This window comes from Seriola aureovittata, chromosome 16 (genome assembly GCF_021018895.1).
Source record: "Seriola aureovittata isolate HTS-2021-v1 ecotype China chromosome 16, ASM2101889v1, whole genome shotgun sequence".
In the NCBI taxonomy this organism is placed as follows: domain Eukaryota; kingdom Metazoa; phylum Chordata; class Actinopteri; order Carangiformes; family Carangidae; genus Seriola; species Seriola aureovittata.
Genome location: NC_079379.1, coordinates 14,934,481 through 14,962,462, shown reverse-complemented (window position 1 = coordinate 14,962,462; position 27,982 = coordinate 14,934,481). Strand labels below are relative to the sequence as shown.

At 42.0% G+C, this 27,982-nt stretch overlaps 1 protein-coding gene across 2 annotated transcripts in view; it reads left to right on the top strand.

Annotated features, from left to right (window-relative positions):
• LOC130184143 (potassium voltage-gated channel subfamily KQT member 4) overlaps positions 1–27,982 on the top strand; it is a 46,440-nt gene that overhangs the window by 12,337 nt on the left and 6,121 nt on the right. The window contains exons 2-11 of one of the 2 annotated variants that reach the window (XM_056399953.1): positions 16,436–16,526; positions 18,081–18,207; positions 18,421–18,596; positions 19,223–19,348; positions 19,783–19,893; positions 19,985–20,080; positions 20,209–20,297; positions 20,994–21,119; positions 24,202–24,428; positions 24,535–24,634. In XM_056399953.1, the coding sequence (XP_056255928.1) occupies positions 16,436–16,526; positions 18,081–18,207; positions 18,421–18,596; positions 19,223–19,348; positions 19,783–19,893; positions 19,985–20,080; positions 20,209–20,297; positions 20,994–21,119; positions 24,202–24,428; positions 24,535–24,634 (1,269 nt within the window). Of the gene's footprint in view, positions 1–16,435; positions 16,527–18,080; positions 18,208–18,420; positions 18,597–19,222; positions 19,349–19,782; positions 19,894–19,984; positions 20,081–20,208; positions 20,298–20,993; positions 21,120–24,198; positions 24,429–24,534; positions 24,635–27,982 lie in introns of both variants that reach the window. The other variant, XM_056399952.1, reaches the window with a different exon arrangement.

Genomic DNA, 27,982 nt, shown 5'->3' with positions numbered 1-27,982 from the left:
ACTGCACGTGCCAATGATCAGCAGATACTGAGTGATGTGGAAACTAACGCTTAGCTAACCGCTGATAAGGAATTGACTTGGTAGTTTATACAAATGTGGGAAAGCAAATCCTTTACTGGTCTACTTGACAAGTAATGAAACTGAGGCATGAAAGGTTTAGCTTGTGGTGCACAACTAAGATCGAAATCTAAATATAACAGGAAATGAGTTTTTCAGAAAAGTCTCCAGAGACCTATGAGAAGCTTGAAGTGAGATGTTAAGTAACTCAAGTTATTTGTCAGTTGGAGTGAGGTCGTATTTGATTGTTATATACGTTATTTCACATTATTCATTTTATGGGAAAATACGTTAAGAAACTGTTTATAAGCAATTATGGATAAAATAAGTGCGTCTGTCTGTCTTTGAATGATTCAGACAATGAGACACCTGGCAAATCAAGGTGCTTCATCACATGGATTCATTTATAAAATCCGCTAAAGCAGTTCTTGTTATTTATTTGAATATCATTCACAATCGCCTAATATGCTCAGGGATCTGCTCTATTACTGCAAAGTATATATTGTAATATTGTACAACACTTGTTTTTGGGTATTTATTGGTTCTTTGGCTGCAAGAAGGTAAGTTGTAAACTGTATTTAAACTGTTGTAACTTGTTATGATATAAGCTTGAATATAACGTATGAATGAAAATTGAACTTCATTTTGTGTGAGTAAAGGCAGATCATCTGTGGTGCATATCCCTGCAGAGGTGGATCTCATTGATGCGTCCGGTTCCAGCCACCCAACAGCGTCTGTACATCAGACTGTGTCTCTGGCTGGTTATATTTCTGGTATTAGATTTTATTCTGTCCACGTGTTTGTAACTTGAACCCCATCAGGCACGTGAGCACTGTGGATATAGTTTTCAGGATGAGGAGGCTGCATGACTGTGCACGGATACCTGATGTGTATGCATAGTTGTAGAGGCACACACACACACAAACCACCATCATTAACACATCATCAAGTTTTTCAGTATACCTTTTGTCAAGAACTGCTTAACATCTTACTCGCCGTTTGGAGCAAACCCTGTTCTTTCTTTCCCTCTCTCCTGAAAGTCTTCCTGCTCTCTCTGCTCAGTCTCTGTCTCTTGTCTCTCTATATCCTGGGATAGCCCAGGATAGGCCTCTGTGTCTTTCTCCTGTTGTCCCTGCCTGCCTGAGCCCGCATGCACGACCTAGCTTAAGTGTTGTTAAGATCATTTTAATTTATAACGGCCGTCACTATAAACATGTGAGGAAGCAGCACCATGGAGACAGAGCTCAAACAAAATCACAATGTAGGACAGTATTTATAAGGTCTGCCTCGCCTGCAGAAAGCGCTTTGCAATGTGTGTATATACTATGTGTGTATGTGTGTGTGTGTGTGTGTGTGTGTGTGCCATCGCTCATGTGGCTGAGTGCGCATGCTGTCAGAAAAGGTCTTGATTGGCGTGTGTACATTTGCAAAATGTGTGTGCACTCATGCATGTGCAGGTTTATGGAGATAGCGCCGGCGCGTGTGTGTATGTATGTGTTTCTGTGTGTGTGTGTGTGTGTGTTAATGCCTGGCCAATGGCACTGTGGGCAGAGCATAAACAATAATCAAATGTTAACGACAGAGCCATAATTACACAGGCTGCCTGCTACTCTTGTGAGATTGTGTTTTTCCTGCATTCGGCCCCCTCCGCCTCTAAAATGTCCTATTTGCACAATTGCTTCACTTGATCGCGGTGTCATTTCCTCTACTCCTGTGTGACAGTTTCTCGGTTCCTGTTGCTGTAATCTGTCTCTTTGCTTTCGTATCTCTATTTCCAACAACTTTGTGCTTTCTCTTTATCTCAGCTGCATCTGTTTGCCTGCTTTTCGACCCCTTTCTTTCTCCTTCTATGCCTCCTCATAGGTTTTTATTTCCTTTTGTCTTTATTGTTTCTATCCTGGTTGCTCACTACATGAAGAGGTTCCTTGTCAACAGTCACTATAAGGAGAGCAGGAGGGAGAGAGACTTTGTCCAAGTCCTCTACATCTGTTGCTGCTCTGGCCTCACATCACACTAATTCATCCCTTCTTTTACAGCAGAGATCGAACATAATGAAGAGTTATTGATGGTGAAAACCTTTCAGTTGATGTCAAAACAGGTTTCGGTGTAGAAAGTACAGAAATGTATTGCAACGTAATGGATTATGTTATGGTTAAGTGTGAGATACAAATATAAACATAAACCTGTCACATCAAACTGTCCTCATTTTTGTATATTATGATGTCATGCAGGAGTCCTGCTTGACTTTCATGTTTTCTTACTCCCTTTGCAAAAAAAACAGCTGCCAACGCTGCTCTGTGCACATACAAACACGCAGTAAATCTGTCCCTACATGCCGCTAGTCATGTTCGCCGTGCAACAGTGTGTGTGCGTGTGTCGGTGGACCCTCTGGTCTTCTCTTGGCCCTGAGATTAAAGCAATGTCAGCAAGTGTGTGATGAGACCTCACAGACGATACCTCATCTCTCCCTCTTTTCCATTCTGGCTCTCTTCGTCTCACTGTCCCCTCGTCTGTCCAATCCATTATTCAGCCACCTCTTTCTGTCTCTTGTCCACTATTTTTTCTCATTATCTATCTCCTTGTCTGTCTGATACTCACTCCTTGTGGTCGTTGCTACTTTTCCCTTCTCTCCCTCACTTCTATTTCTATCTATACATCTATTACTGTACTATATCTATTCTCTGTCTTTCTTCCTCTGTCTCTCCTTAGCGCTCTCTCTCTCTCTCTCTTAGCCTTTGCTACTTATCAGCGTTCAATCAATCATTTCGGCCCCCAGCTGCCAGACCTTATGGTGTCCTGTGACGTCTGAGCAGTGTCCTGCACAGGGCACTTCAGACCAGGCCAATAAAACTGAGGGCAGTAGTCAGGAATGCATACCTAGAGAGGTAGAGGTAGAGAGGTGAGAAAGTTGGCTGGGTTTGAACTTTTCATTCTTCAGCTGCTTCAGCCACAACTGGATGCCTTTGAGGAGAGAGTGACTGAAATTATCCTGATTTTTTTCAATTAATTACATCCCCTCCCTCTCTATGATGGCAGGCTTTTGCCCTATGGCCATTTGGAAAAGCTACAATCACTTTGTACGAACTAGTTTGTTTCAAGCGTACCCTGGGCTTTACTGTGGACGTAGTGTAAGAGAGAGTCAAGTGAGAGACTGAAGCGACAGTGCTGAGAGAGAATAGCAACAAGAGGAGGATCAGTGCAGTGAGAGAGCAGGAGCTGGGTGGAGGTAGGGTGAATTTCAGTAAAAGGATGAATAATTCAGAAGAGTATTATCCCTCTGTTCTCTCTCTCTCATCCGCCATTGCCTTCACTGGTCTGTCATCTAATTGGTTGTAATGAGTTAAAGAGGGGGGCGGGTGTGGCTGAGAGGCCCACAAGTGGTCCACTCTGGTCCTGGCTCTGCTTCAGCTACACTAAAGAGAGGAAGAGGAGGAGATGACAGAGGGAGTATTGTAAAGAGTGGGGGAAAGTTAGGGTGAGAATGTGAGAGGGGGTGGATGAAAGAGGGGTCTGAGGAGGACATGGGTACATTTTGAGAATCATTTAAATGTTATTCATGTTGTTGTTACATATTATTAGCTTCACATAATCCGTCCATTGTGATACTGAAATCTTAAAGGCAGATGCTGACTTTAGAAATCTTGTGTGGGAGGCACTGAGTTATGTTGATGAGTATCCAGTCTAGTAACACGAAGGAGGGACTTGGTATTTGGACAGAAAGCGTAAACTTTATGAATGCTCTTTATCCTGATCCATGTTTTTGTCCGTTCACAGGGGGATATGTGTCAAAGGGAAAAAAATAACACCACACTGTACAAGGATGAGATATTTATGACTCAGACTTTAGGCAAACAGAAGGCCAAGTCCAGGCGTTGAAAACATACTTCCTGTGCTGTGCTCAGTCAGCGAACAAGGGTCAACAGTTTTTAGAGAGTGATATAGTTGTGCAATGAATTAAGTAAAAACATGGCTATGTGTTTACTGTTTACTGCAGCGGTACATGAGGAGTGGTGCCCTTTATCCTGCAAGGAAGTACATCCTATGTTAGCTGTGCTCTTTTGCCCACTGTCGTGGATAGTGATATTGCTCAAAGTACAAGGACTAAAAAACAAATAATAATAATAATAATAAAAAAAAAAAAGAAACAGCAAATCCTCAGTATTGGCCAATGTGCTTCATTTGTGGTTATAGCTGCAGCTCAACAAGTGGTTGTGAAAACTGGCAAAAACTCTGCAAGTGTGGTATCTTCGTGTGGAAGGTGGTTTTTGCGGGGCTTCACTGGAAGGTGATGTAAGTCTCTTTCACATGGCTCTGGACTCTGTCTTAAAATTACACACAACATAAAGAGACTACACTACTTTACACAAAGACACGCAGAGACAGACACAAAGATTTAGTTTGACAGGGAGGGATAGCAGCACTGACACTGGACTGAGGAGTAACACAGTGCAGCCCCTCCATGTGATGTGACCTGGGTACCAGTGTTTGACTGTAGTAACAGCAAAGATAACGCTAGCAGACAGATAGCGAGGCGGACTCTAGGCCCTCAGCACAGAACTCACCATCCGTATACACACTGCATATCTGTCCCATACCAACTGAGGGATCACCATCAAAGACGGAACTCCAGCCTCGCGGTCATGGGGTTGCTGCTGTGGTTACCAACGGACAACATAGTTGTAGTGCTACAGAGCCTGTTTAGGAGTGTCTATGAAAAAACAGAAGTACCGATGGTATGTGGCAAATTGTGGCACATGTTGCAGATACTAAAATTACCCCTCTGCAGCTCTACACTTGTGTATTATAACAGAAAATGACAATGATTTGCAAGTGTCAGAAATCTTGATTTACTGCTCACTATAGAGTAACTCAGACTCATTGTCTATTAGAGCTGCAACAATTATCTGATAAATTTATTAATTAATTGAGGAGAAATTAATGAGTAACAATTCTGATTATCAGTTGATCATTTTGAGTCATTTTTAAGCAGCTTCTCTAATGGGAATATTTGCTGGTTTCCTTAGTCTTCCAGTCCAGCAACTTCCTGTCTCCAAACAAAGCCAAATATAATTCAGTAGTAATATAGTTCAGTAGTTGTCCTTATTCATTATTAACTCTCAAATCTTGATAATGAAAATTATAAAAAGGTCGCCCCGTATTTGATAAAGCTGTGCACAACATGCAGCAATAATTCAGATGTGATAATTTTCACACAGTGCTTTAAATGACCCCCAATCTTGGTATTAGTAACGCTGGCCTTAACATTACTGCAACCATTGTGATCCCCTCCTAGAGATCCGCTGACCACCGGGGTTGTGTGTGACCCCGGTTCACTTTCTCACACCCCTTACCTCAAACTTCTGGGCCAATCCTATTACCACGAGTTCAAATGTTACAGTCACTGCTTTCTTTTTGTTGTTTCTCAATCCTGGAGAGCTGCCCCTGACCCTCTGTAATCCATCACTGGAGATCCCTGCTGCCATGGTAACAAGATTAGACCTGTCACAGAGTAATGATGATTGGCCTGAGATTCAGTCGTAGCCCCGGTCAAGGAGGGGGGTAAAAGGAGTATAAGGTGTTTGTGTGTTTTGGGTCGCGGAGTGGTTCGTTTCCAATAAACCTCGGAGAAGCCACATGATTGGGTCCTGACTTCTACTGGTACGTCTTCTGGTCAAGGGTTCGAAGTTCTTCAGTGCAGCATATTTTTATAGAAAACATATTCAGAAATGTCACATGTCCCTTCTGCCTCCCGTTTACAATCTTTGCTATGAACAGCGACCCTTTCCCAACCACCAGCCCTGCTGATCCAAGCTTTGTGAAGATTGAGCTTGCGATGGTTAAATGTCAGCATTATAAAAGCACACTGGTGTGTGAAGTGGCAGCCTGTACACCTACTAAAGGGTTTGTTGACTCTGTGCTAATTGGCTGGTTGCTGGTAACAATACCACAGCTAAATGTCAGCGCTCTCTCAGCACTTCGCCTGCACCCTGGTCGCATCTCCCAGCTCTGTGTAGTACTCTTCACTGACAACAAGTGCGTAAGCAGCAAAGAGCATGAATCAGAAAGAGCATCAGAGACAATGGAGCGGGTCTTCTGAGTACATGTGCGTTAGGCTGCAGTGCTAGGTTGTGTGTGTGTGTGCGTGTGTGTGCGTGTATGTGTGTCTGTGTGTACCATGATCAACCCTGAATGGATGCTTTGTTTGTACGTCCTGTACGTGCGTGCGTGTGTGTGTTTGTGTTCACGTGTAATTATAAGCTCATTCAGGTCTTTATGATAGTCACCATTTTTTCCACTTTAGTGGACAACTGATGTCGATGTATATAAATCACATCTCATTTCTCCAGCCTCTTTTTCTGTCATCGCATACATACATATATATAATTTATGTGAACAATTTCACACTGAATTGTCCTGATGTCGTAAGAAACACACTCATCTGATATTCCCATCAGGCCAAAGCACCACCGGTCACCAAGAAATTGTGTGCTATTACTATTAATCAAGATCAGCTTAGACACACACACACACACACACACACACACACACACACACACACACACACACACACAGGCTTTCCCAGCACTCATGAAACCATCATGAATTTATCCTTTCTCTGTGGTCCTACCTTAATTTCGCTCCATTTACTGGTTAGAAATGTGACCAACTGGACATATTTCTTCAGTCTCTAACCACCCGTACCACATGTCTGCAAAGAAACATGTCACTGAGGCACCAGAGACCATCATTGTCAGTGCACTTCTCACTATAATGACTATTCTACATGAATCTGTAATAAACAGTGTATTTATTGCACCGTATGTGTGAAAAAAATCGAATACTTATGAGAACTGAATTTATCTGTACAGATTAAGACAACATTGGAAGATAACTGTGTCAAGAAACATTAAAATGCTGTTAATTTGAATCAATTTGTTTAATGAATCATTACTGATAATGAGAAGAAAGCCTCTCATGGTGCAGATATGAAAGATTAAGTATGGGTCAGTATAGGTCAGAACTGCCACTGAAGGCTCCATGGTCATGTGCTCTGTATTGTATTTGGGGATTTGTGAGTTTTAGTAACTTGAGGTACAGTTTAAAATGAACATTAATTAACAGCTGATATAAGTATAGTGCCTCTTGTTGGTCACACTTAGGTTTGTGATTGTGATAGCCAGTTCAAGTGTACCCTCTCTTTCACCAAATGCCTGCTGGGATAGGCCTCAGGCCTCTTGACCCTGATAAGTGGTTACAAAAATGGACTGCTAGATGGTATCTTGTTGCAGGTAGCGTTCAGTGGGTTTAGCAGAACTTATCACTGAAAACAGCAGGAAATGAGGTTGATGAGACCTCGGTGAGAGGGAACCAAAATAAGAGTCTTTGTTGAGCTGAGGGTAACTGTAGTTGGGTGATAATTCCCTGTGGATCATTATGAGCAACCCCTGATTAGTGCAGCTTTAGTTCAGGCTTGTGGACTGGAGTTGGTTACAACTGTCCAGAAAGGGTATGTTTGTTCACAAAATGTACAAGTATGTACAATAACATGCTTGCAATAAATGTAAAAGTATTTTTATTGCAAATATTCTGCTGGGTAAATGGGTGGTCTGGTGTTAAAGGGCTGGCCCTCATGACCTCAGATTTTGGCAAAGGCACACTGACTGCAGTGCAAAAGCAGAAATTATTTCACTGCTCTGGTTTCTAAAAAAATGTTTTTAAGACTCTGCAGTTAAGATAATTGCTTGTTAAATTGGATATTTTATACATTGTAACAGTAGGAATATTTAACAAGAGTTTCATCTTTAGTGTTTGAGTGTCTTCAGTGTCTCTTGTGGTGTAATTATTCCAAAGTGTTTGTATTTAGGATTATGCCTTGTGACAATAAAAGGCTGGAAACAACCAAATCCAAAATAATATCGTTAATGAAATGTCACTTCACATCATTCTCTGAAAGAGATTGATTGAAATGTTTCTTTATTTTGGTTGAAGGCACTGATAAATCACCTGATGCAAAGACTACAGGAACTCCAATTTGCAGCACTGCACCCTTAATCCAATGTGTGTGATACTTCAGTATCAAAGTGTTCAGGGTTCAGGTCATTCCTGTGTTACAGAGAGCCAGCAACCAACTTTCAGTGAAAATAAGAAAGAAGAAGCCTTGGTGTTTTGTGCAAATAAAGAAAGAGTTTCAATGAATCAAAAGCTGGAGACAAAGGACTCAGTTATGATGTGATGTAACATTGGTGTCTGCGAGAGTGCACACACTGTGTGTGTGTGTGTGTGTGTGTGTGTGTGTGTGTGTGTGTGTGTTGATGGCAGATACTTCGTAGCTGCTGTGACTGGGTGTGACATTCTCCAGCTTGGAAAATGTATCAGTCTAATTGGCACACTGTTTGAAATGCATCATCCGTGGACAGACAGTGGAACAGCGTGGCAGTCACTGGCTCTTTGGTGAGGTGTGTGAATGTGTGCGTGATTGTCTGGCTGCGTAGTAGACATGTGTCTGCGATGGAGAGTGTGTGGCACTTTTGCGTGTATGTAATGAAGCAAATTATTTGTGTGGAAGTGTCCGCAGTAATAGCGTGATGCAAACTGCCAAGTTTGCGCCTTTGTCAGCAGTGTGACCAGCACTCATTACACAACTGTTTCTCTCAGTTATGTAAATAATTGATCTAGTCACGTAATATTCGTGAAGGTTGTGGCGTTCAAAAGAAAACAAACACATTCCTCTCATTTTTATGCAACACTCTCATGTCGGGTTTTCTCCCCCTCTCTCCCTTCCCTTTCTCTCTTCCTGGGCAGTGCTACAGCTTCTGAAACGCTCAGTCAGCTTCTTTCCTCGTGAAAAAGCACTTTTCATCTCTTATTTGTTTGTGTGTTGTTTGTTTTTTTTTTGTTCCTGCTTTGAAAAGTTTGTTGTCCCAGAAGAAGGAGGGGGAGGGGGTAACTAACGGGCCCAGAGACCTGCCTGTTCTGGGCTGTGTTGCACTGAGCTCTGCAGCCTACCTGCACACATTTTGCCTGCAGTCGCTATTTAAGGAGAGTGAAACACTATTAATATCTTTCTACTGTTTTCACCTTTTTCCTCTCTTTCTCCTCTCCCTCCCTTCTCTTTCTCTGCTGATGACACTCTCACTCCTCCTCCTCCGTGCTACCTTCTTTGATTCTTGACTCCTCTCCGGGTTGGGCGCAATAATTCTTCTCTTTAGTTTTTGCTTGTTAGCACGTCGCTGCTGTGAGCTTTGTTTAGGCCTGTGTGTTGTAGTTACCACTTTTGTAAAGGTGTGAACTGTCCAAGGTGACATTTGTCATCAGTTCACATACATGTATGTCAGACTCTGCTATAAATAAATCTCATGTCCTAATTGTGCTTTCTTTGTTTAAGCAGATCTATATGTTTACCTGTGTATGTCCTTGTGGAAGGTGTCACTGAAAGTGTGTGTTCAATAATCTGACTGTGCGTGTGTTCTCTTTTTGTTTGCGTATTTGTGCACCTGCAGCATGTGCACAGATTGCGGGTCAATGCCTGAAAACCGTTGTCAGAGCCTCATCGATCGGGGCTGGCGCCACACACACACACACACACACACACACACACACACACACACACACACGCACACATTCACGCGCACTTTACAGGTACAGGTACAAGTAACGCGACATGACCCAAGGGCCTTTTCATCCCTCACTTGCTCTGTTTTTCCCTTTTTTCTCTTTTTTACTATTTCACCGGCGTTGCTCCAAACTGTTCTTTCTCTTTGAATCATCAACCATCTGTCTTCACATCTTTCTACGTCAGTTTCATCTGTTTCTCTGCATCTTCCCTCTCAGTCTTCTTTATCGCCCTCTCCTCTCCCTCCTGCCTCCTCTGTTATGTGTTACTGATAGCTGCTTTATCATCCAGTGATGATTGAATCAAAGGTGCATTCTCCCGCACTACAGCTCTGCTCCTCTCCGCCAGGCATGCCGCTAACCTCATAAACACATACACACACAGTGTAATGCAGCAATACACAATGTCATATATTTTTATTACCACTCGTGATACCTATTTATCTCACTACAGTATTTTCACAGGCCAGTCAGAGTAATGTGAGATCTCCCTCTTCACTTATGTATGTTTACAGGAAAAGAACAGTGAAAGCCCCCAGTCTAGCTTCCATTAAAAGCAATCTGGTTGCCCTGTGCGCTTCTGCTGTGCATTTATTTGTTGTCAGCCCCACCAGCCGCCCAACAGCCCTCTAGAGCTTTACAGGCCCCGAGCCAAAGTGTACTTTATACATACAGAGGCACGTGGTGTGGGACAGTGATTGGTTCGAGTTACCTGGGATGAAAATGAATGAGAATTATTCAGATAAACATGTAAAACTGTGCTCTTTCTTTCTTTCCTTCTTCCTTTCTTTCTTTCTTTCTTTCTTTCTTTCTTTCTTTCTTTCTTTGTCTTACTGTGCTTGCATTTTTCTCCATTCTCCTCAGTGTCCATGAGACAAATTACTCTGCTCTGCTTTGGGAGAAAAGTCAGATACTCTGTGTATATAGCAGAGCATGCATTATTCTTTCTAAGAAGTTCTGGAGCAATTACTAATGTGGACAGCCTTATGGTAAATCTCCTGAGTGCCTGACTTTCGTAAATTATTTTATTCATTATATCATGAAGGTCTTTTTGATTCGTGACACATGGTGCATCTATACATTAACATGCCCATTTATAATGTATATAATGAGTAGGGCTTTCACTTCCCTTTATCCTCCCTTCAACCTTGGTTGGCTCACATATAGTTGTGGCTGATGAGACTATCCTGTGTTGAATATACGGAGAGGAGGATTCAACGATTTCTTTGATTGTCTTGGCCATGGGAGCAATATTCATTCTGATATTTACTTTCTCTCTTCTCTAAATCCTAAATTATGAAGCCTTTGCCGGATGTCTTTATTGAAATATTTCAATCTGAAGATATTTTGTTGATGCAGAAGAGCATCAACAAAACCTTTCGATGTCCTCCCGAGACCATCCTTGCTGTTTTTATGGATTTCGACTGATGCTTTGCTTTTAATTGACATTTCCCTGAAAGGAGGGAGTGGAGGTGGGTGGTGCTATTGAGGTGGAGAAAGTGTTACCTCCCCCCACGTGCATCACGCATTACCTAAATGACTCCTCATCTGTTTCATTTACGTATGTATTTGTTAATTAATATATTTGTTTATTTACGTATTTACTTATTCACTGGGGACGACAGAAGAGACACAAGCTCAGGTCATTTAATTCCATCTGAAGAAGCTGTAGCTGAACACTGACGACAAGAGATCAAACAGGACAACATTTGTGGATTTCCATTCATAAATAATAAATGAACAAGGGAAAAAAAAAGGTGACCCTCTATAGTAAAAGTCAAGATGTTTGAGTTTATGAAAAGTCACAGGATCACCAAAATCACTGTATTACAGTTCATCCTGCAGGGACTATGAATTTCTAATGATCTAATCTAATGGCAATCCATCCAATAGCTGTTGAAATATTTCCGTAAGGAACAAAGTGATGGACTGACTGACTTAAAGACTAATATTGCCATTCATAGTGCCATGTCGCCAGCATGACTATTAAAAATGACAGGCTCAGACAGGCTGAGGGAGTTGGAAATGAGAGACAGCCTAACACTCGATTTTGGTCTCTTCAGGGGATTTTGTGAACACCAGCATTTACTAGGTTGGAGGACTTCAACATAGACGGTGTAAGTGGTATTTTACAGCCGTATGTGAGTTTGGCAGGTGTGATCTGAGGTCTGCCTGTGGCTTATGGTCTGAATGAGATGAGGTTTGAAGGGTTTGTTACACGACACCCAGCAGAAATCTACTTTGTGACTACGCGAACTGGCTCACAGATACGGTGAGCCGTGTTGGCAGCAGCTCGTTGCAGTGGTTTCGTAGTTGTTGCATGTAAGCAGTAATATTGTTCTCGGGTAAATGCAGAGTTACGGAAATGTTGTGTCTGTATTTTGTAGAAGCCAAGCTGTCCATCAGGATATGTATGCTGTAACATAAAGGACAAGTCAATGACGGAAACCACCTGAGATGCTTCCCCCGACTAATCTCCTCCTTATGGAAATACACACAGAGCTTTGAGTTAATTGAGGGGAAAAAGACAGACAGTGTAGTCAGCACATTACTCAGTTGATGAACGACCAAAATGTATTGTTTGCATCATCTGAGTGCCTTTTTCAAACTAAGTCCGCTGTGGCTGAAGCACAAACTCTCCTCTGTGCACGCGTCACTGGGCTGAGAAATACACAGTGGTAATTTGGGGGTGACTGTTTATTTACACTTGGTTTCTGGTGTCTTTCTAGCTGTCTTAGAGCTACTTTGTCTTTCTATTTGTAGTGTCTCGCCATCTGGAAACTGTGGCCGGAAAGGCAGACAAAACAAAAACAGTTGGACAAGTTGCTCATTCACTGACTCTTTGCACAGTGTTTTTGTAAGCAATGTAATGTGGAGAAACGAGACGACAGAAACCAGGTTTTTCACATCGAGCCTACTGAATCACTACCGGTCTAATCAGATATTTGCTTTGCCAGAAATTCTGTTTTGATGATATATAGGCCAGTTATCCCTGACATGCTGTGGTTATGAACTAATCCTCTACACAACAGTGGTTCCCAACCTTTTTTTTTGTCTGATGTGTCGCCAGATCCCTATCAGAAGAGCTCAAGTACTTCTTCATCAGCACCAAATGTGTTCATTTCGGTTTAAAGAGAAGTGTTAAGTAACGCGACAAAAAAGTTGTTGCAGTCATTTTTTCATTTAGTTGAAATGTCAGAATTTAGGTTGAATTTAGACAAAGTTTACATTTGAATTACTACCATGTATCCATTACACCAACTATTTTAACTATGTTTCCATTACATTTAGCTAATTATTTCAACCTTTAATCCATTACTTTTGTCTAACTACGACTTCTAGTTTACTAACTGACTTTCCTGCACTCTCAGTGGCTTTAAGGGTTCACGACTGCCTCAGGTTGGTGCGAGGTGTGTGCTGTTCAGTCAGCCTATTGTAGCTTTTTAATTTATTAGTAAATGTAACAATAAATTTGAATAGATATATTTTTTAATCAAATCATGATTTCTTTTCGTTTGTTTTTTCCTTTTTTCTTTTTTTTTGGGCTTCTCCACAATCAATCCATGTCCCCTCTGCTAACTGCAGGGGGGACGTGGATTGTTGTCGTTCTTCCAGATAGATCAGTGAGCCAAGAGGATGCAGGACAAACTCCACACAACTTTGGACATCTCTCTTATCCTTCCTTCCTGTTGTCCTCTATCATTTCTGGTGTAAGGCTGATGCAAGACAATGTATACCATCTCACTCAACTCTGACTCAACCAATTAGACCCTGAGGGTTTTAGTCTGAGAGGATATGGGTCTTTTTTATTGTTTCCTCTTCTGTTTAATCATTGCTGATGAATCTATTGAATGTTTCTCTAATTATATTTGGCTTTTTTTCAATCCTTTTAGACTTATTCCAGTGGAAATTTGTCTGTGGAATCACTAATTAAGAATATACGTTATATATTCAGTCCAATATTTGTTTTTTTCAGCAGCTGCTTTATTGTCCGACTCAAACCCATAGTTTTAAGCATGTTTTTAAAGTGAGCAGCTAAAATTCATTTCCCTTCACAAACATTAGCCCGATGAGAGACTTGCCGATTACGTTACTAATCGTGCAGAAAGGGAACCATTGTGTGAGGCCATAAGACCCGGTTTAGCGTCCAACAAGTGTTCTCTAACTTTGGGCTCTGACATCTAGACCAGCTGGACCAGCAGCTGCCACCTGGCTAATCCTGCCACACTGTTCTGGATTCACATGGCACAGAGAGCAGGCAGAGCTGGTGTGTGTTTGTGTGGCACTCATTTCTGCCTCTCTCTCATTTAATTTTTTTACCCAGCACGTTCTCATGCAGTCATTCCCTGGTCAAAGACGTACGATGATGGTACTTTTGTTTCTCGTCACTGAGCTGCTGTAACAGTATCACACATGAGGAGTTTGGCACTTTGGGGGATTACCAACACTAGTAAAGTATTTTCCCATGGGTCCATTAGGCCTCTGACTGCCTTGTCAGCTACTCTCATTACCTAAATGTGATAACTAAAGGATATTGATATAACTGATGCTCTGTCATCGGCATCTCAGCGTGGTGAGCTCAGTTGGAACGGTTACTCATTTTAATTAATATGACTTATTGAAACAGATACAATATCGTAAAAATAAGAATATAGAAAATTCAAAACAGAACATAACTATCAGAGCTTTATCTGCTGACTGTCACTTTATTAACAATAGGTAGTAAAATGTATAATATACAGTTTGGAGATTTTAGAGCTTTATTATCTGAGTTTTTTTTTTATGACGTTTGTAATTGTTTTTGTTGCTTCCAGCTTGCTGCCTGAATAAATCAAGTTATTGTACCAAGCGTGATATTTACAGTAAGATCAAAATCTTGATATGTTTTTCACCAATTATTCTTCAGTCTGATCTCTGTGATCTTTTCTTTTGAGTGAACTTCTACCTCTGCTCAGCTTACAAAAATGAACAGAATGAAAAACACCAACAAAACAAATTATGAAAGAAACACAAGAAGTAAAGTGGCTGATAAAAAGATCAACATGCTCCAATGTTGACCAATCTCCCAACAGATTTGCTCTGCTGTACTGTGAGTCCTTTTAATCTCGCAGTCGACAGTTCCACTGAAACAACTTCTAACAATAACTTTTTCCACTGGTTAAGAGGGACAGAGTGTGGCGGTTACTACATAAGTGCTGACATTATTCTTTTCAGCAGCACACCATTCCTTAAATAAATGTTTTAACTTTAAAGTTAGAGTTAATACATCATCCTTAGTGGAGATTTTTTTTTTGTACATCAAGGAATATTTGCTATTTGGCAGGGAGTTAGTAACCTGTTCCCAAAAGGATTTGTCCACGAGAGAATACTTCTTTAATTTTCCCTCTGAAAGACAAGAGGAATTCACATCATGGATGTAATAGTTGTATGTGACAAACTGCAGTATGAACTAGATTTGAATGCGATGATATTTTTGTCCGTGAACAGAAACTGCAAATTATGTCCATGAGCCAGACTTAAGCATGGCGATGGAGACTCGACGTTACTCCGAAGATGAAGTGTTTATACTAACATGAGAGCACCTCGAGGATAAGGCACAATTTACCAGAATTTATGTTGTGTTTTATTCTGGAGTAGTTCTCAAACTGAAGTGGCCATTACTTCTGCAGGACAGTAATTTCTGTCCCAGCAGAGACGTACCGTCCCCGTGTTTTGTTGAAAGGAGAGGATGATACCAGTCTTCTTATAGTAAAATATGTTTTAACTGTTGAGTTTAACACGGCTGGGAATATTCTATGTGTTTGTTATTGTCCAACAGCCCCGAGTTCTCAGGCCCAAGCCGCATCATTTCTACTGAAGGTGCATTTCGATTTGGAATTTTTTGAAAAAACAATTTATGACATCTCCTCCTAAACACAAAACACAACATTTTCTGTAGATCATCACTGGACCAAGCTCATCAAAAACTGTGTAAAGCTTGGTGATGTCTTTTTTAGTTTTCAAGATATTGACCAATAAATGCCACAAGGGACAGGGCTTAGCAGTAAATTGGCCATAACTCATTAACCATTTGTCCAATAATGGTAAATTGTGGTATGACGTATTCAGGCCATGTTTGGGAATAGGCCTACTAAAGCATTTTGAGCCTGACCCATAGAGGGGCCACAAATACTGAAGACCTCAAAACCTGGTGGACAGAATCTCACCAAATTCGGTGCACATGCATCTGGGGGCAAGTATTAATCAAAAACTGAAGTCTGATATTAATTGATGCATGTGGGCGTGGCTTATTCATCATTATGCGGCATCTAACACATCACTTCCAACAGAAAATTAAGTCAGTAGGTTGATTGTGTTGCCATCACCCAATGGATATTTCGGGTGTTTTACACCAGCAAGCACTCGGCTGACATAAAGCCCAACACAGTAAATGCTGCGGGATGAAGCCTACATTTACCTCTAACCATCGTTTGCCAAAAACAACTAAGCTTGCTTTCATTGTTCCGATTCTTGTGCCACTGACCGAATATGAGTCAGCATGCTGTGTTTGTTGTTATGGATCAACAAATCTTTTCCTGCTTATTTGCAATTTAGGTTTTCTCTGTTGGCTAATCACTCAGAGAGTGAACAAAGCACATTTTAATGGGTTTTATTTAGTCCATTTATTTCTTCTCAAAAGGGATTAGCATAACCCCAGATTGTTCTCATTTCTGATGTGCGTATTTTTGAAATGTGTTTACTGACCGTGTGTGTCTGTGTGTTTCAGTTTTCTGCTGGTGTTCAGCTGCTTGGTGTTGTCTGTGTTCTCCACCATCCGCGACCACCAGAAGGTTGCCAACCAAGGCCTCTTCATCCTGGTAAGACCCCGTCCCTCTCTCTCTCTCGCTCTCTCTCTCTCACTCTCACACACACAAACACACACATTGACTACCTCAGCATCCATCATCATACCCTTTCATACACACCATCTCACTTACTGCAGTGTATGTGCTTGCATGCGTGTTGTTTTGTTTGCCGGTGGAGGCGCAGACAGCCATGTAAGCACGTGGAAAGATTCAGGTGTTGTTGACGGCGCAGGAAATCACAGACATGATCCACTAATCCTAATAGCTATCCCATAATCTCCCCTCTTCCTCTGTGCTCAAGCTGCTTTTTTGAAAGGTAACGGACGTTCGCTTTCTCCCTCCTTAACCGGACCCGTCCTCTGTCAACCCCCTCTCCCCCGACTCTCTCATTCCACCTTGTTCATCTTTACGTGTTATTTAATCGTTTGATTGACTTCCACATTCCCTCCGTTCACTCTTCCAATTAATCACTCAGCCATTAGCAGGCAATCAGCCATTAGTCGACTTTACTTACGCAAACATTTGCTCTAATGACAGATTGGTTCAGTGCACCTTAAACTGCGCGTACAGTCCAAGAACCTGAGAGTAAGAAAGACAAAGAGAAAGAGAAAAGGCTGACAGAGTGGTGTGTTACCAGGCTGTGACTTTTATGGTATAACCTTTATGATTTTTTGATATTTGATTTAAGCTTCTGTTAAATAAGAAGTAAGTCCATTTAAGTCTTGAATATACAGTTCTTGCTTTGCAACATATCAGCCCTTATTTGATTAATTTTGCCAATTACCAAAAAAGGTTTAATAGAGAGATCAAAGGTCATGTAAATCATGTGAAGTATATGCACATCAGTTATCAGTTTCCCACAGAGAAAAATTAGGAGTGGTTTCCGGGAGAGGAGTGGTGGGTTCATGCGCTAGAAATAAAGACTGGAAAACTGACATCCCAGCCTTGATGTTCCTGCGACATACTGCGTACTTTGCTACTTTTTATGTCGCCACATTCACATGATCCTTTCCGCACCATTGATGTTTGCTTATTTTTTTTGTCCCCTCATTGTTTCACATCTCTTGTTGTTCAGCGTTTAATTGTGCATTTGATTGTGAGATTTCACGCGGTGTACTCTCCCATTCAACACAGGAAGTACACAGATGGCAAGCTGATGGAAAATGAGAACAATTCAAATGGATTTTTGTGATTTACTCTTGAAATTGTCACCAAGCCATAAACAGATTAAGATATTCATGAATGTTAATATGGCGCTTTAAATAAAATGGATAATTTGGATGCTCTGTTTAGAGGGACAACTTTCTTTTGAAATATTGGTACTCATGCTAAACTTTTGATATTAAATACTAAATGTAAAGATTTAATGGAAACACCATGAAATGAAAGACTGTCACACTGGATTTCACTATGACTTTTGAAAGGAAAAAAAAACACACATACAAAAAATGGGGGTAGGTGGGGGTGTATTTGTTTGGATGGTCTGTAAAACACTGCGCTCACTTGACCAGTGCATGTCGCTTACCTGTCTCTCTCTCTCTCTCTTTGTGTGTTTGTGGTTTGTAGGAATTTGTGATGATTGTGGTGTTTGGGTTGGAGTACTTCGTCAGGATCTGGGCTGCTGGCTGTTGCTGCAGATACCGTGGATGGCAGGGACGGCTGAGATTTGCCAGAAAGCCCTTTTGTGTCATAGGTTAGTGTGTGTGTGTGCGTGTGTGTGTGTGTGTGTGTGTGTGTGTGTGTGTGTGTGTGTGTGTGTGTGTGTGTGTGTGTGTGTGTGTGTGTGTGTGTGTGGACAGCACACAAACCCATGACAAAGTGCTGTGTGTGTCCATGTGAAAATTTGGACACCACCTTACCCTCATCTCCTCTCTATGTCTCCGTGGATTGAACTCCTTCCCTGTAGACTTCATAGTATTTGTGGCGTCGTTGGCAGTGATCGCTGCAGGTACGCAGGGTAACATCTTTGCCACCTCGGCCCTGCGGAGCATGCGCTTCCTCCAGATTTTGCGGATGGTTCGTATGGACAGACGGGGAGGCACCTGGAAGCTACTGGGCTCAGTGGTTTACGCACACAGCAAGGTGGGAATGAAAGCCTGCAAAATATATCCTCTTCTTACACCTGTTCCACTACAAAACTCACATTCTCTGGTTTATGTTTGAGAACATTTTACATTTATGGACATGTCTTAGTTGTGCAAACATTCACAATTAAAAGAATACTAGTGCATGTTGGTTATATCCAGCATTATGGATTATTGATAAATACAGGAAGGAGGTTGAGGGTTGTTAGTAAAAGGCTGGTGATGACTGTCATGATGCTTCCTAATGGGATGAATAACTTAATAACTTTCACTGTTGAGGAATAAGATGTGAGGCTACTGACTCGATTGCCGTAAAACACCAAACTCCCCCATAACTGCTCATCAACAGTTTTTAGTATTTGTGCTGACTTAAACACCTGACATCCACCGGTCGGCTGCAGAACCCAGTTTAATGGTGGTGACGATGATGACTTGATGCATCAGCTGTCTAAGCAGAACTGCACAGCCAAGTCAAAGTAGAAACTAAATGTGATGATGTTGGGAATTTAGCCAATAACGATGGTAGTCTTACCGTAATGAGAGGAGGGATTATGATGTTAAAGATGCTGCTGCTGCCGCTGACAGGTGTGATTGATACGTCCTCTTCGTCTCACTCTCTCCCAGGAGTTGATTACAGCCTGGTACATAGGTTTCCTGGTCCTGATCTTTGCCTCCTTCCTCGTCTACCTGGCAGAGAAAGACATCAACTCAGATTTCAACACCTATGCAGACTCCCTCTGGTGGGGGACTGTGAGTATTGCATAATGCAAGCGTCACTCGCACACACGCACACAGTCAAGCTTTTTGTAGCTGTGGTAATAATCCCTATTTGTGAGCAAAACCTTTGTAGAAGACTTGCCAGTGAGCGGTTGTCAGTCTGTGTATTCCAGATATTTTATATTCAGTATATTTTTATCCAAGCGATTGAGGGAGTGACAGCAAGAGCAATCTTAAAACGTGAATTTGGATTATAGACAGTTTTCATTTTTAGCTAACACTCGATTCATGTGACTAGATTGATATAAATGTCAGGTGCAACTGGAGTGTAGAGTCATGCTAAATCTTTTGTGTGATGTTGCATTTCTGAGAATAATGTTAGCTGGTTTTTAGACAAATGCAGTCTGTCACTACCCCCATGCAATTTGCATCATGTTAAACCCATCACATTGTCTTTACGCTCACAGATTACTCTCACTACTATTGGCTATGGTGATAAGACCCCTCGTACCTGGCAGGGACGGCTCCTAGCTGCTGGCTTTGCTCTTCTGGGAGTCTCCTTCTTTGCCCTGCCTGCTGTAAGTCTCCTGTGTATTTACTCATATCTTCGTCAGTTGCTCCTGTCTGCCTGGTTGCACTCTTAACTTAAATTTGACCTCTGACCCTCAGGGCATTCTGGGCTCAGGCTTTGCCTTGAAGGTTCAAGAGCAGCACCGGCAGAAGCACTTTGAGAAGAGGAGGATGCCTGCTGCCAACCTGATACAGGTAATGGCCACAGTGAGCGACATGAAGTCTTTATGTTACATGGTGTTTGATAAATTCAAGTGCAGAGTCAGGTAGGATGTTAACTTTCGCTTTGTGTTTCTGTTTTGTGTGTTTGTGGCTTTGTTTAGGCTGCATGGCGTCTCTACTCTACAGATCCCAAACACTCCTATCTAACAGCTACATGGTACTTCTATGACAGCATGTTGCCTTCGTTCAGGTAGGCGCTGCCATAACTCTACATGTTCAGCACTGAATGGATTCAACCATCAGAAAATCTTTAGTTGCCTTTGGTCATTTGTGTAATAAATGCAGACAGAGATTTGAGAGTTGCATCACAAGAGGGTGAATTGTGAAAACTAGTATGTGATACTTTGTCTTCAGCTCATACTTTCATATCATTATAAACAAAACACAGATCACACCTGCAACCTTTTACCCATGAAGAACCCCTCTCAGTTCTGTGCAGTGGAGGTTTTAATAAAAAGCAATAGTATTCATTTCTCTATTACATTTTTAAATTAAACTTTGGCCCAGCCCTTTGAAATACCTCTGCCACCACTATTCAATTACATTTTCATCACTTTTGTTCTACACAGTGGTTTCTTATATTTTGCATTTATGTATTAATTTGACTAATTTTTTATTTGCTTAAAAGGAGGGGAACATGAGAAACACAAATAGAAACATGCATCTGTTTTATAGTAATGTCAAGTCAAAATGTTCACTTTGCTATATCTTAAATCGTCACGTTTTCACATATCATCTTATTAATCTCAAGTATCCCTCTTCTTTTGAGCATTTGGACCATTGATTTGGCCTTTTTGTGAGTTGTTCATTATTTGTTATTTTTTTGTTCATTTGTCATGTGTTGTTTTTTTTGTTGTCGTTTTTTTTTGTGCACGTGGGTTGTCAGAGAACTGACGCTACTGTTCAGTCACCTCCAGCGACAGCGTAACACCAAGAAGGTTCTCCACAACTCCTACCACACGCTGCTGTCTGGGCTGCGGCCCTACAGCTCCCCCTACCTGTCGGGAGACAGGTACGCACACCGCCACCACTCATAACTTCACAGTGCACCCAGACAGGTGGCCAAAAGTCTACCTACACTCACACACAGTGGGGACATAAAGAAGAGTACATTCAACAGGTGTACACGCACACAAACACACGCACACACGCACACACACACACACACACACACACACACACACACACACACACACACACACACACACACACACACACAAAATCAAGGCTGACTGCTTCCGGAGCTTTCTGCATGGACGTGTTATGTGTTTAACAATATTTCACTAATGTCCGATCTGAGACCACTGTGTTACAGGAACCCCTGCTTTTCAGCATCTTTGTCTGCTTAGCTCATACTCTTGCCATCTCCACCGCCTCCCGCTATTCACTCATCAGTTTCCTCTTCCTGTCTTCCTCTTTCTTTCCGTTTCTTTCCTTTGTGTCTTTTCCATGCCATCCATCCTCCATCCTTCATCTGTTCTCAGGAAGGCAGAAGGTCCATGCAGGTTTGTTCTTCTAGTCATGAGCTGTGCTTGTTGGTTTGAGGATATTCGTAATTAGGGTGAATTTGCTGCATTAGGCTCATAACTTTGTTTTGCAAAAACCTTTAACAAGCGCCAAGGTAACAAAGGGCTGATTGTGTAAATGGTGTATGTTGGACTTGTGCATGCGTTAGATGAGAGAAGCACATTGGTGTATCTGAGTAATACAACTTCTGCTGGTGGAGATGTCTTCGAGTTGAGGTTTGCCGCTCTAACACCATGTTGTTTAATGGGCTGTCTTGATGAATATACTCGGGTGAAACATTATAGCCCACTACTGTTGCATGATCCTTCCCCACCCACTCCTCACTGAGCGTGTCTCCATAATCCAAACCTGCCTCTCAGAAGTTTATTTTGTGGTTTTAGACAAGGGAACGAGAGCAGGAACGGAAAGGGCTATTTGGATTATTGAGATGTCACACCTCACCCTCTTTCTCTGGTTTTTCCTTTGCTGCCTTTTATCCTCACGGGTTCACAGTGTACCCAGGTTTTGTCCCAGAACTTCTCATCCTCCTTCACCCCCCCTCGCTCCCCCTCCACTCCTCTCCTCCCCTCACCCTCTCTCCCTCTGCCTTGTGTGTCTCCCCAGTCAACTCCTCTCTAAAAAGCGGGGTCTCTTCAGGATTCACGCTGGCCGCAAGCAGAGGTATCCACGGCAACGAGCCTGTGCACGGGGCACGCTAAAACTTCACCATTCGATAACACACACCACTCTTGCTCCTCTTATGATGCACACATCCCTTTCCTCACTTATGCACTAACTTTGCCTGAAACGCTCCAAAATTTGTGGGCCAGTGCAGTGGCTTGATAAAAGTTTAGCGTTATTGTTAAAAAATCAAACTTCTCACAGTTTGTGAGTTTCAGAAAGAAGAATTAGCTCAATTAAAATTGCCAGTAGAAGCAGATGCCATGAAACGTATCTTATTTTCAATGATGATAGGCACTGTACTCTGGTCCTCAAATGCTTGAGTGCATCATTTACTGTGAAGACATGTTGTGTTCTGTTTCACTAAGAGAGTGTTTCTCCAGCTTGGTCTTTATTGTGAGCACTGGAGAAACTGGGACTGAGTTTGGTTGCTTTGGCTTGAAGGTCATGATAAACCATGTGTTGAAAACACGACAGAAGTCCTTGATGTATTATGACTGTGACAAGATCGATACATGTGTTTTCCTTTCATCAAACGTCTCTGATGAAACGAGGAAACTATATATTCACTCAAAAATAAGCAACGACCTTTCACAAATTGAAATCGTTGAAGTCAAGGGAATCTCCCTTCCCTCCCTGTAGACTTGCTTCATGTTTTCAATTCAGTTGTTTGGTTGTTTTTGACTCTTCTTGAAAAGAAGGTTTAAATGATTCAGCATGCTTTTATATTTCATATTACTCATATGAACCTTTCTAACAAACCAGTATGTTTGTGCTGCATTTTTAAAAAGGTTTTTAAGGGCGAATGCTTTTGTCTGCATGTGCATATTTTTCAATGTTTTTTGAAAGAGTCAGTGAAATTTTATGGTCCCGAATGCATCCAAATCATTTACTTCCTTTCCCTACAGCATGCAAAGGTCGTTCACTCGATCTTCCCCCATTTACTCCAGTCTACCTGAAACATTTCAGCTTGCTCGTATGAAATGCTGTGTCCACTAACATAGCTTAACTATTTAAATTTTAATTCAAATGGCTTTGCTATAACACACGCACAACGAAGAGTATATATCATCGTAAAGATGCAGGAGTAAACGACTGGGCTGGAATTGCTCTGTGGTGCATGACGTTTGCATTTCCTTATGGATCCGTGACAGTGTGTAACATGTAAGTGGCTGCAGAGAAGGAGTGGTCTCCAGAGCATGCTACAACAGCAGCGTCAGGGGTCAATCTGTTGGCGAGAATGGCCATCAAATAGCTTTTCTCCTGTAAATAGATGACGTTACCTATCGGGTTGTAGTGAGTGTTGTAGAGTACCTTATGAGACACCTTTTGTAGGGCTGCACTTTGAAGCCAATATTTTGATGCTTATTCTCTCTGTTGAAGGGATTAAGGATGTGTGTCTTTGGTCTGATGGTAGGTGGAGCATTTTCCGCCGTCCCAGCACAACTGCAAGTCTTGAATCAGGTTTCAGTCTGATATTGCTGAATCAGGTGCTATGATAGGCACATTAAATGAGCAGAATCAGTTTATGGCTGTATTGAGCGGTCCCTCAGGTCAAACTGCCTCCATGATAAATCAGCTCGTCTCTCTTTCAGGGAGACAAAATGTAAATGTCTGTTTGTTTCCCTGTTTTGTCTGTTTGTTGATGAGTTTCTGTCTGTTATAAAAAAAAAAATCATAGGCCATATTTTTTGTGTTATTTCACTTTTACTAACAAACTTTTTTTCTAACAAGCTCAGGCTGCCCTTCTGCTGCATCCCTAAACTCCCGGGATAACACAGTTTAGTTTTCCATTAAGGTCAAACGCATGGACATTGTGATCATTGACAAAAACTCAGTGCCTTTCATGATCCGAACAGAATACTCTGCTTACAGAAGTTTGACTCTTTTATCTTCACTGTCAGCAGTAAAATGGGTTTCCGGGATCGGATCAGGATGAACAATTCCCGATCGTCCCAAACCATTCGGAACAAGGCATCACCGCTGCCCCCGGGCCCCGGTGTCAGACGCTCTCCCAGCCAGGAGAACGTCCCCGAGATGACCAGCCCGGGGAAGGTCCAGAAGAGCTGGAGCTTTAACGACCGCACGCGCTTCCGCACCTCGCTTCGCCTCAAACCACGACCTCCTGCTGATGGTGGGCAACACACACACACACACACACGAACACTTTTCATTAACATTCACAAGAATCTTTTAATTTAAATTTTGTCTCTGAATCTCTTCCCTCTACCTTGGTCCAGTGGAGGGAGTCGGGGAGGACAGTGTAGAAGACAAACCATATTATGACGTGGCCATGGAGGAGGTAATCCCAGCAGTGAAGACACTTATACGAGCTGTCAGGTGAGCCATTGCACTAACAACAAAAACTTTCTTTTCCAACTGATCACCAAACAAAAAGGAATAAGTGATATAATGTGCAGTCCTGTCTTTGTAGAACTAGATCAAACCTGCTGAAATTTGTTTTTTGGGTGATGGATCCTCTTGTATTGTAACGCAAGAACATGATTTTCTGTACAGTTCAACCTTTGCACAACCCCAATCATATACAATATACAAAATATACACAACTGTACTTTGGGAATTTTGTATTTTATGTGTTAAATTTCTCAGCTTTTATGAGAAAAACTGAGGAAAGTGAGAAGTATCGCCCTGGAAAGTTATTACATCAGCCCTTTTTTGGGTATATGGACTCACACATGCCCAATAAGCCTTTTGCAATAAAACTACATAAAAAAATATATGATTCATATGAGCTAGGCACAGAGCTGTTGTGCTGCTGGTCACCAGTGGAATAAGGTCACTTTGATCACACAAACAACCCATGCATGTGTATTCAGACGATAGGCATTCTCATGATATTTATAGCCTGCATTAATAGGTGAACATGCTGCTCCCCCATTTAGGTGCATGCGTGTGCAGATTCAGCTGACGGAGTACGAATGTCCACTTAGGAGAAGTAACTGAGCCTTCCTGCAGGCAGGGTTAGTTCCCCTGTCTGACCTTGTCGCTCAGCAAGCCCAGCTCATTCAGCCTGATCGTTTAAGGTGGCGTGATAGAGTTCCCTATCAGAGGCCACGCGAGCAAATGCGCTCAGGAATACCGTAGAGATGAAAGATCACAGTACAGTATGATATACAGCTTAGACTGGGACAAATGTAATAACAACTGATTAAGAGCATTGATTTTGATCGCTGTCACTGTGTCATCTCTTTCTTTTATTCATCGTTCCTGTAGTATGTCAGTGGCAGATATCCTGTGAACAAAGAGTGTGAGCCTGTTAAGAAATACTGTCAAATACTGTTGTCAAATCTATACCATGATTATTAAAATTAGGAATTAATTATAACGTGCAAAATGCAAAACTGCGCAACCTTCTGTGTTTAAAGGTAGAAATATCCCACAGAAGATATCCCAACAATAGACACGTACACCTAGATACCCTTAACCTGACACAGTTACAGAATTACACACAGAGTAACAGCGTAGAGTTTTTCACTGATGGTAGCAGAAAAAACTACAACTGCTTGCAAACATCTGGTGTTGGGGCCAGGCTGGTCTCCAGGGGGGTCTGATGAGAGTGGATTATAACGACTCTCTTTTTGGTCCTGTGTGACAGCGACATGCCCTCACAGGTTCTCTCATGATAGCGTGACGCTGTCTGTGTGGTTCCATATGCACTCTGTGCACCTTTTGAATGGTGAAGAAGGTAGGTTATAGTGTGGGTATGGGGCAACGTTAGGGATGTTGAAATTCAACTGCCCCGTCAAAATGGTCCCAAAATATTTTATAGGACTCTGGAGACCCAGAATAAAGTTTCATGTCCATCCCTGATCATTCTTTTTTATTAAAGCTGCCGTGATTCTTTCAGCTGCACTGATTGTAAACACTAAAATTACATTATCGATGTACAGACATGAATTTGTGTATTGTCAGTACAGTTTAGTGATTCATGTAACATCATTCAGATTTGTTTTTTACATAATGAATGTTAAGCTGCAGTCATCCGTGTCTCCGGTGGCCCAGCTCCTGTTGTCCACATGTTGAAGTATCCAAGACACTGAACCCCAATTTGCTCCGTAAGGTTAACCAAGGCTCTGCTGCTATCAATGTGTGCTTGAGTGATTGAGAGGCAAATTGTAAAGCACTCTGGGTAAAAGCACTATATAAACGCAGTCCATCCATTTATCTTCCTGTTTTCCATTTTACAAATGAGCACATTGTGATGTTAGTAACACAAGTCAGCTGTCTGAACCAAGTGCTTTGTTAACACTTAACCCAAGGTTTCTCCTTCGTAGACATACAGCAGGTGGATATTTTCAGTTCAGCATGTATTATTGTTTGATATTGTTAGGCTGCTGATAGGGTATTATGTGATCTCTCCTCGGGTTTGCACTTGACTCAGCATATAGCTCTGACCTCAGCGGCTCTGTGCTGCGGACAGTAAAAGAGAGGGAGTTCCTATAGATAGTGCTGGTGTGTAAAGAGCAGGTGCTTCACTGTGTTAACACGCACACATACTCATGCAGCGTCTTTGTAAGGTTCATGATTGATGTCTGTGAAACAGAATTTTGCAGCAGGCCGTAGTGCTGAGACTTCACTTTAGAGAGATGCGTGTGGTTTATCAGTGCCTGGCTGCCTGAATAAATGCGTCTGGTGCTCTGTTGATGTACGGAGGGAGAGGTAGAGGGAGCAAGAGGAGAAGAGGAAGAGAATGGGGAAACAAGGTGTGATAATTTTTGCACTGTCTCTGCTGTGACTGTTCACACACACACACAAATCCAATACTGCTTCTGCAAATTTCTGCATGTTTGCAGTCTCAGATGAAGTGCCCACTTTATTAAATAAATAGTTTGGACATACCTACTATTTATAACCATTTGATCTTTTGTCATCGTCATCAGTTTTTGTAGCGTTTCAGCTATAATATTTTTAAACTCATATAATGTTAACGCAGTATATTTCTCCTTAAGAATGACTGAATACACGTACTGTAGCGTGTGCATTAGATTTAGTTCACTTCACAGCAGGTAGGTAGTCTTATCTGACGATGATCCAGACTTGCCCCTGCAGTGTCTCAACCTACTTGGCCCACCTAGGATGCGTGTCATTTTTAAGTCACAGATAAAACCTTGCCATTTGAGAATGTCAGGAATCCACCTTTGCTGAATTGCAAAAACATTTGCTCTGTCTATGCAAGCATTTTATTACACAGATGACACTTCCTGTCCCTCCAATCATCGCTGTGTTTTTACATCTCAACTTCCCAACATTAGGAAGGTATGATATCTTTCAGCGAGCAGTGCCAGCTGTACTGTACCACTGCTGGTGACTGTAGCGCCGTAGCTGGAAGTTTTCTGGGGGGCAGAGAGGGGCCCACACTCGGATCTAACCACGTATTAAGAAAGCCATTTCATCGACTGAGAGAGAGAGTCAGCATTTTGAAGAAACCCTCGGAGGATCCAAATCAAAAGTCCCCACCCCCTCCTTCTCCCATTTCCCCAGCCTTTTCTTTTACCCTCACCTGAGACCCACCATGGCAAAAAAATCTGCATCTACCTGCAAAATAAGAAAAAAGACCGCCTGCAAAAATACCCCAAATGCAGGAGTCATCAAGAAACAGGAGTGCTGCGTGAGGGGGAAGAGTGCGCTGACGGCTGCTACGGCACCAGCTGTGGACCACCACTCCTC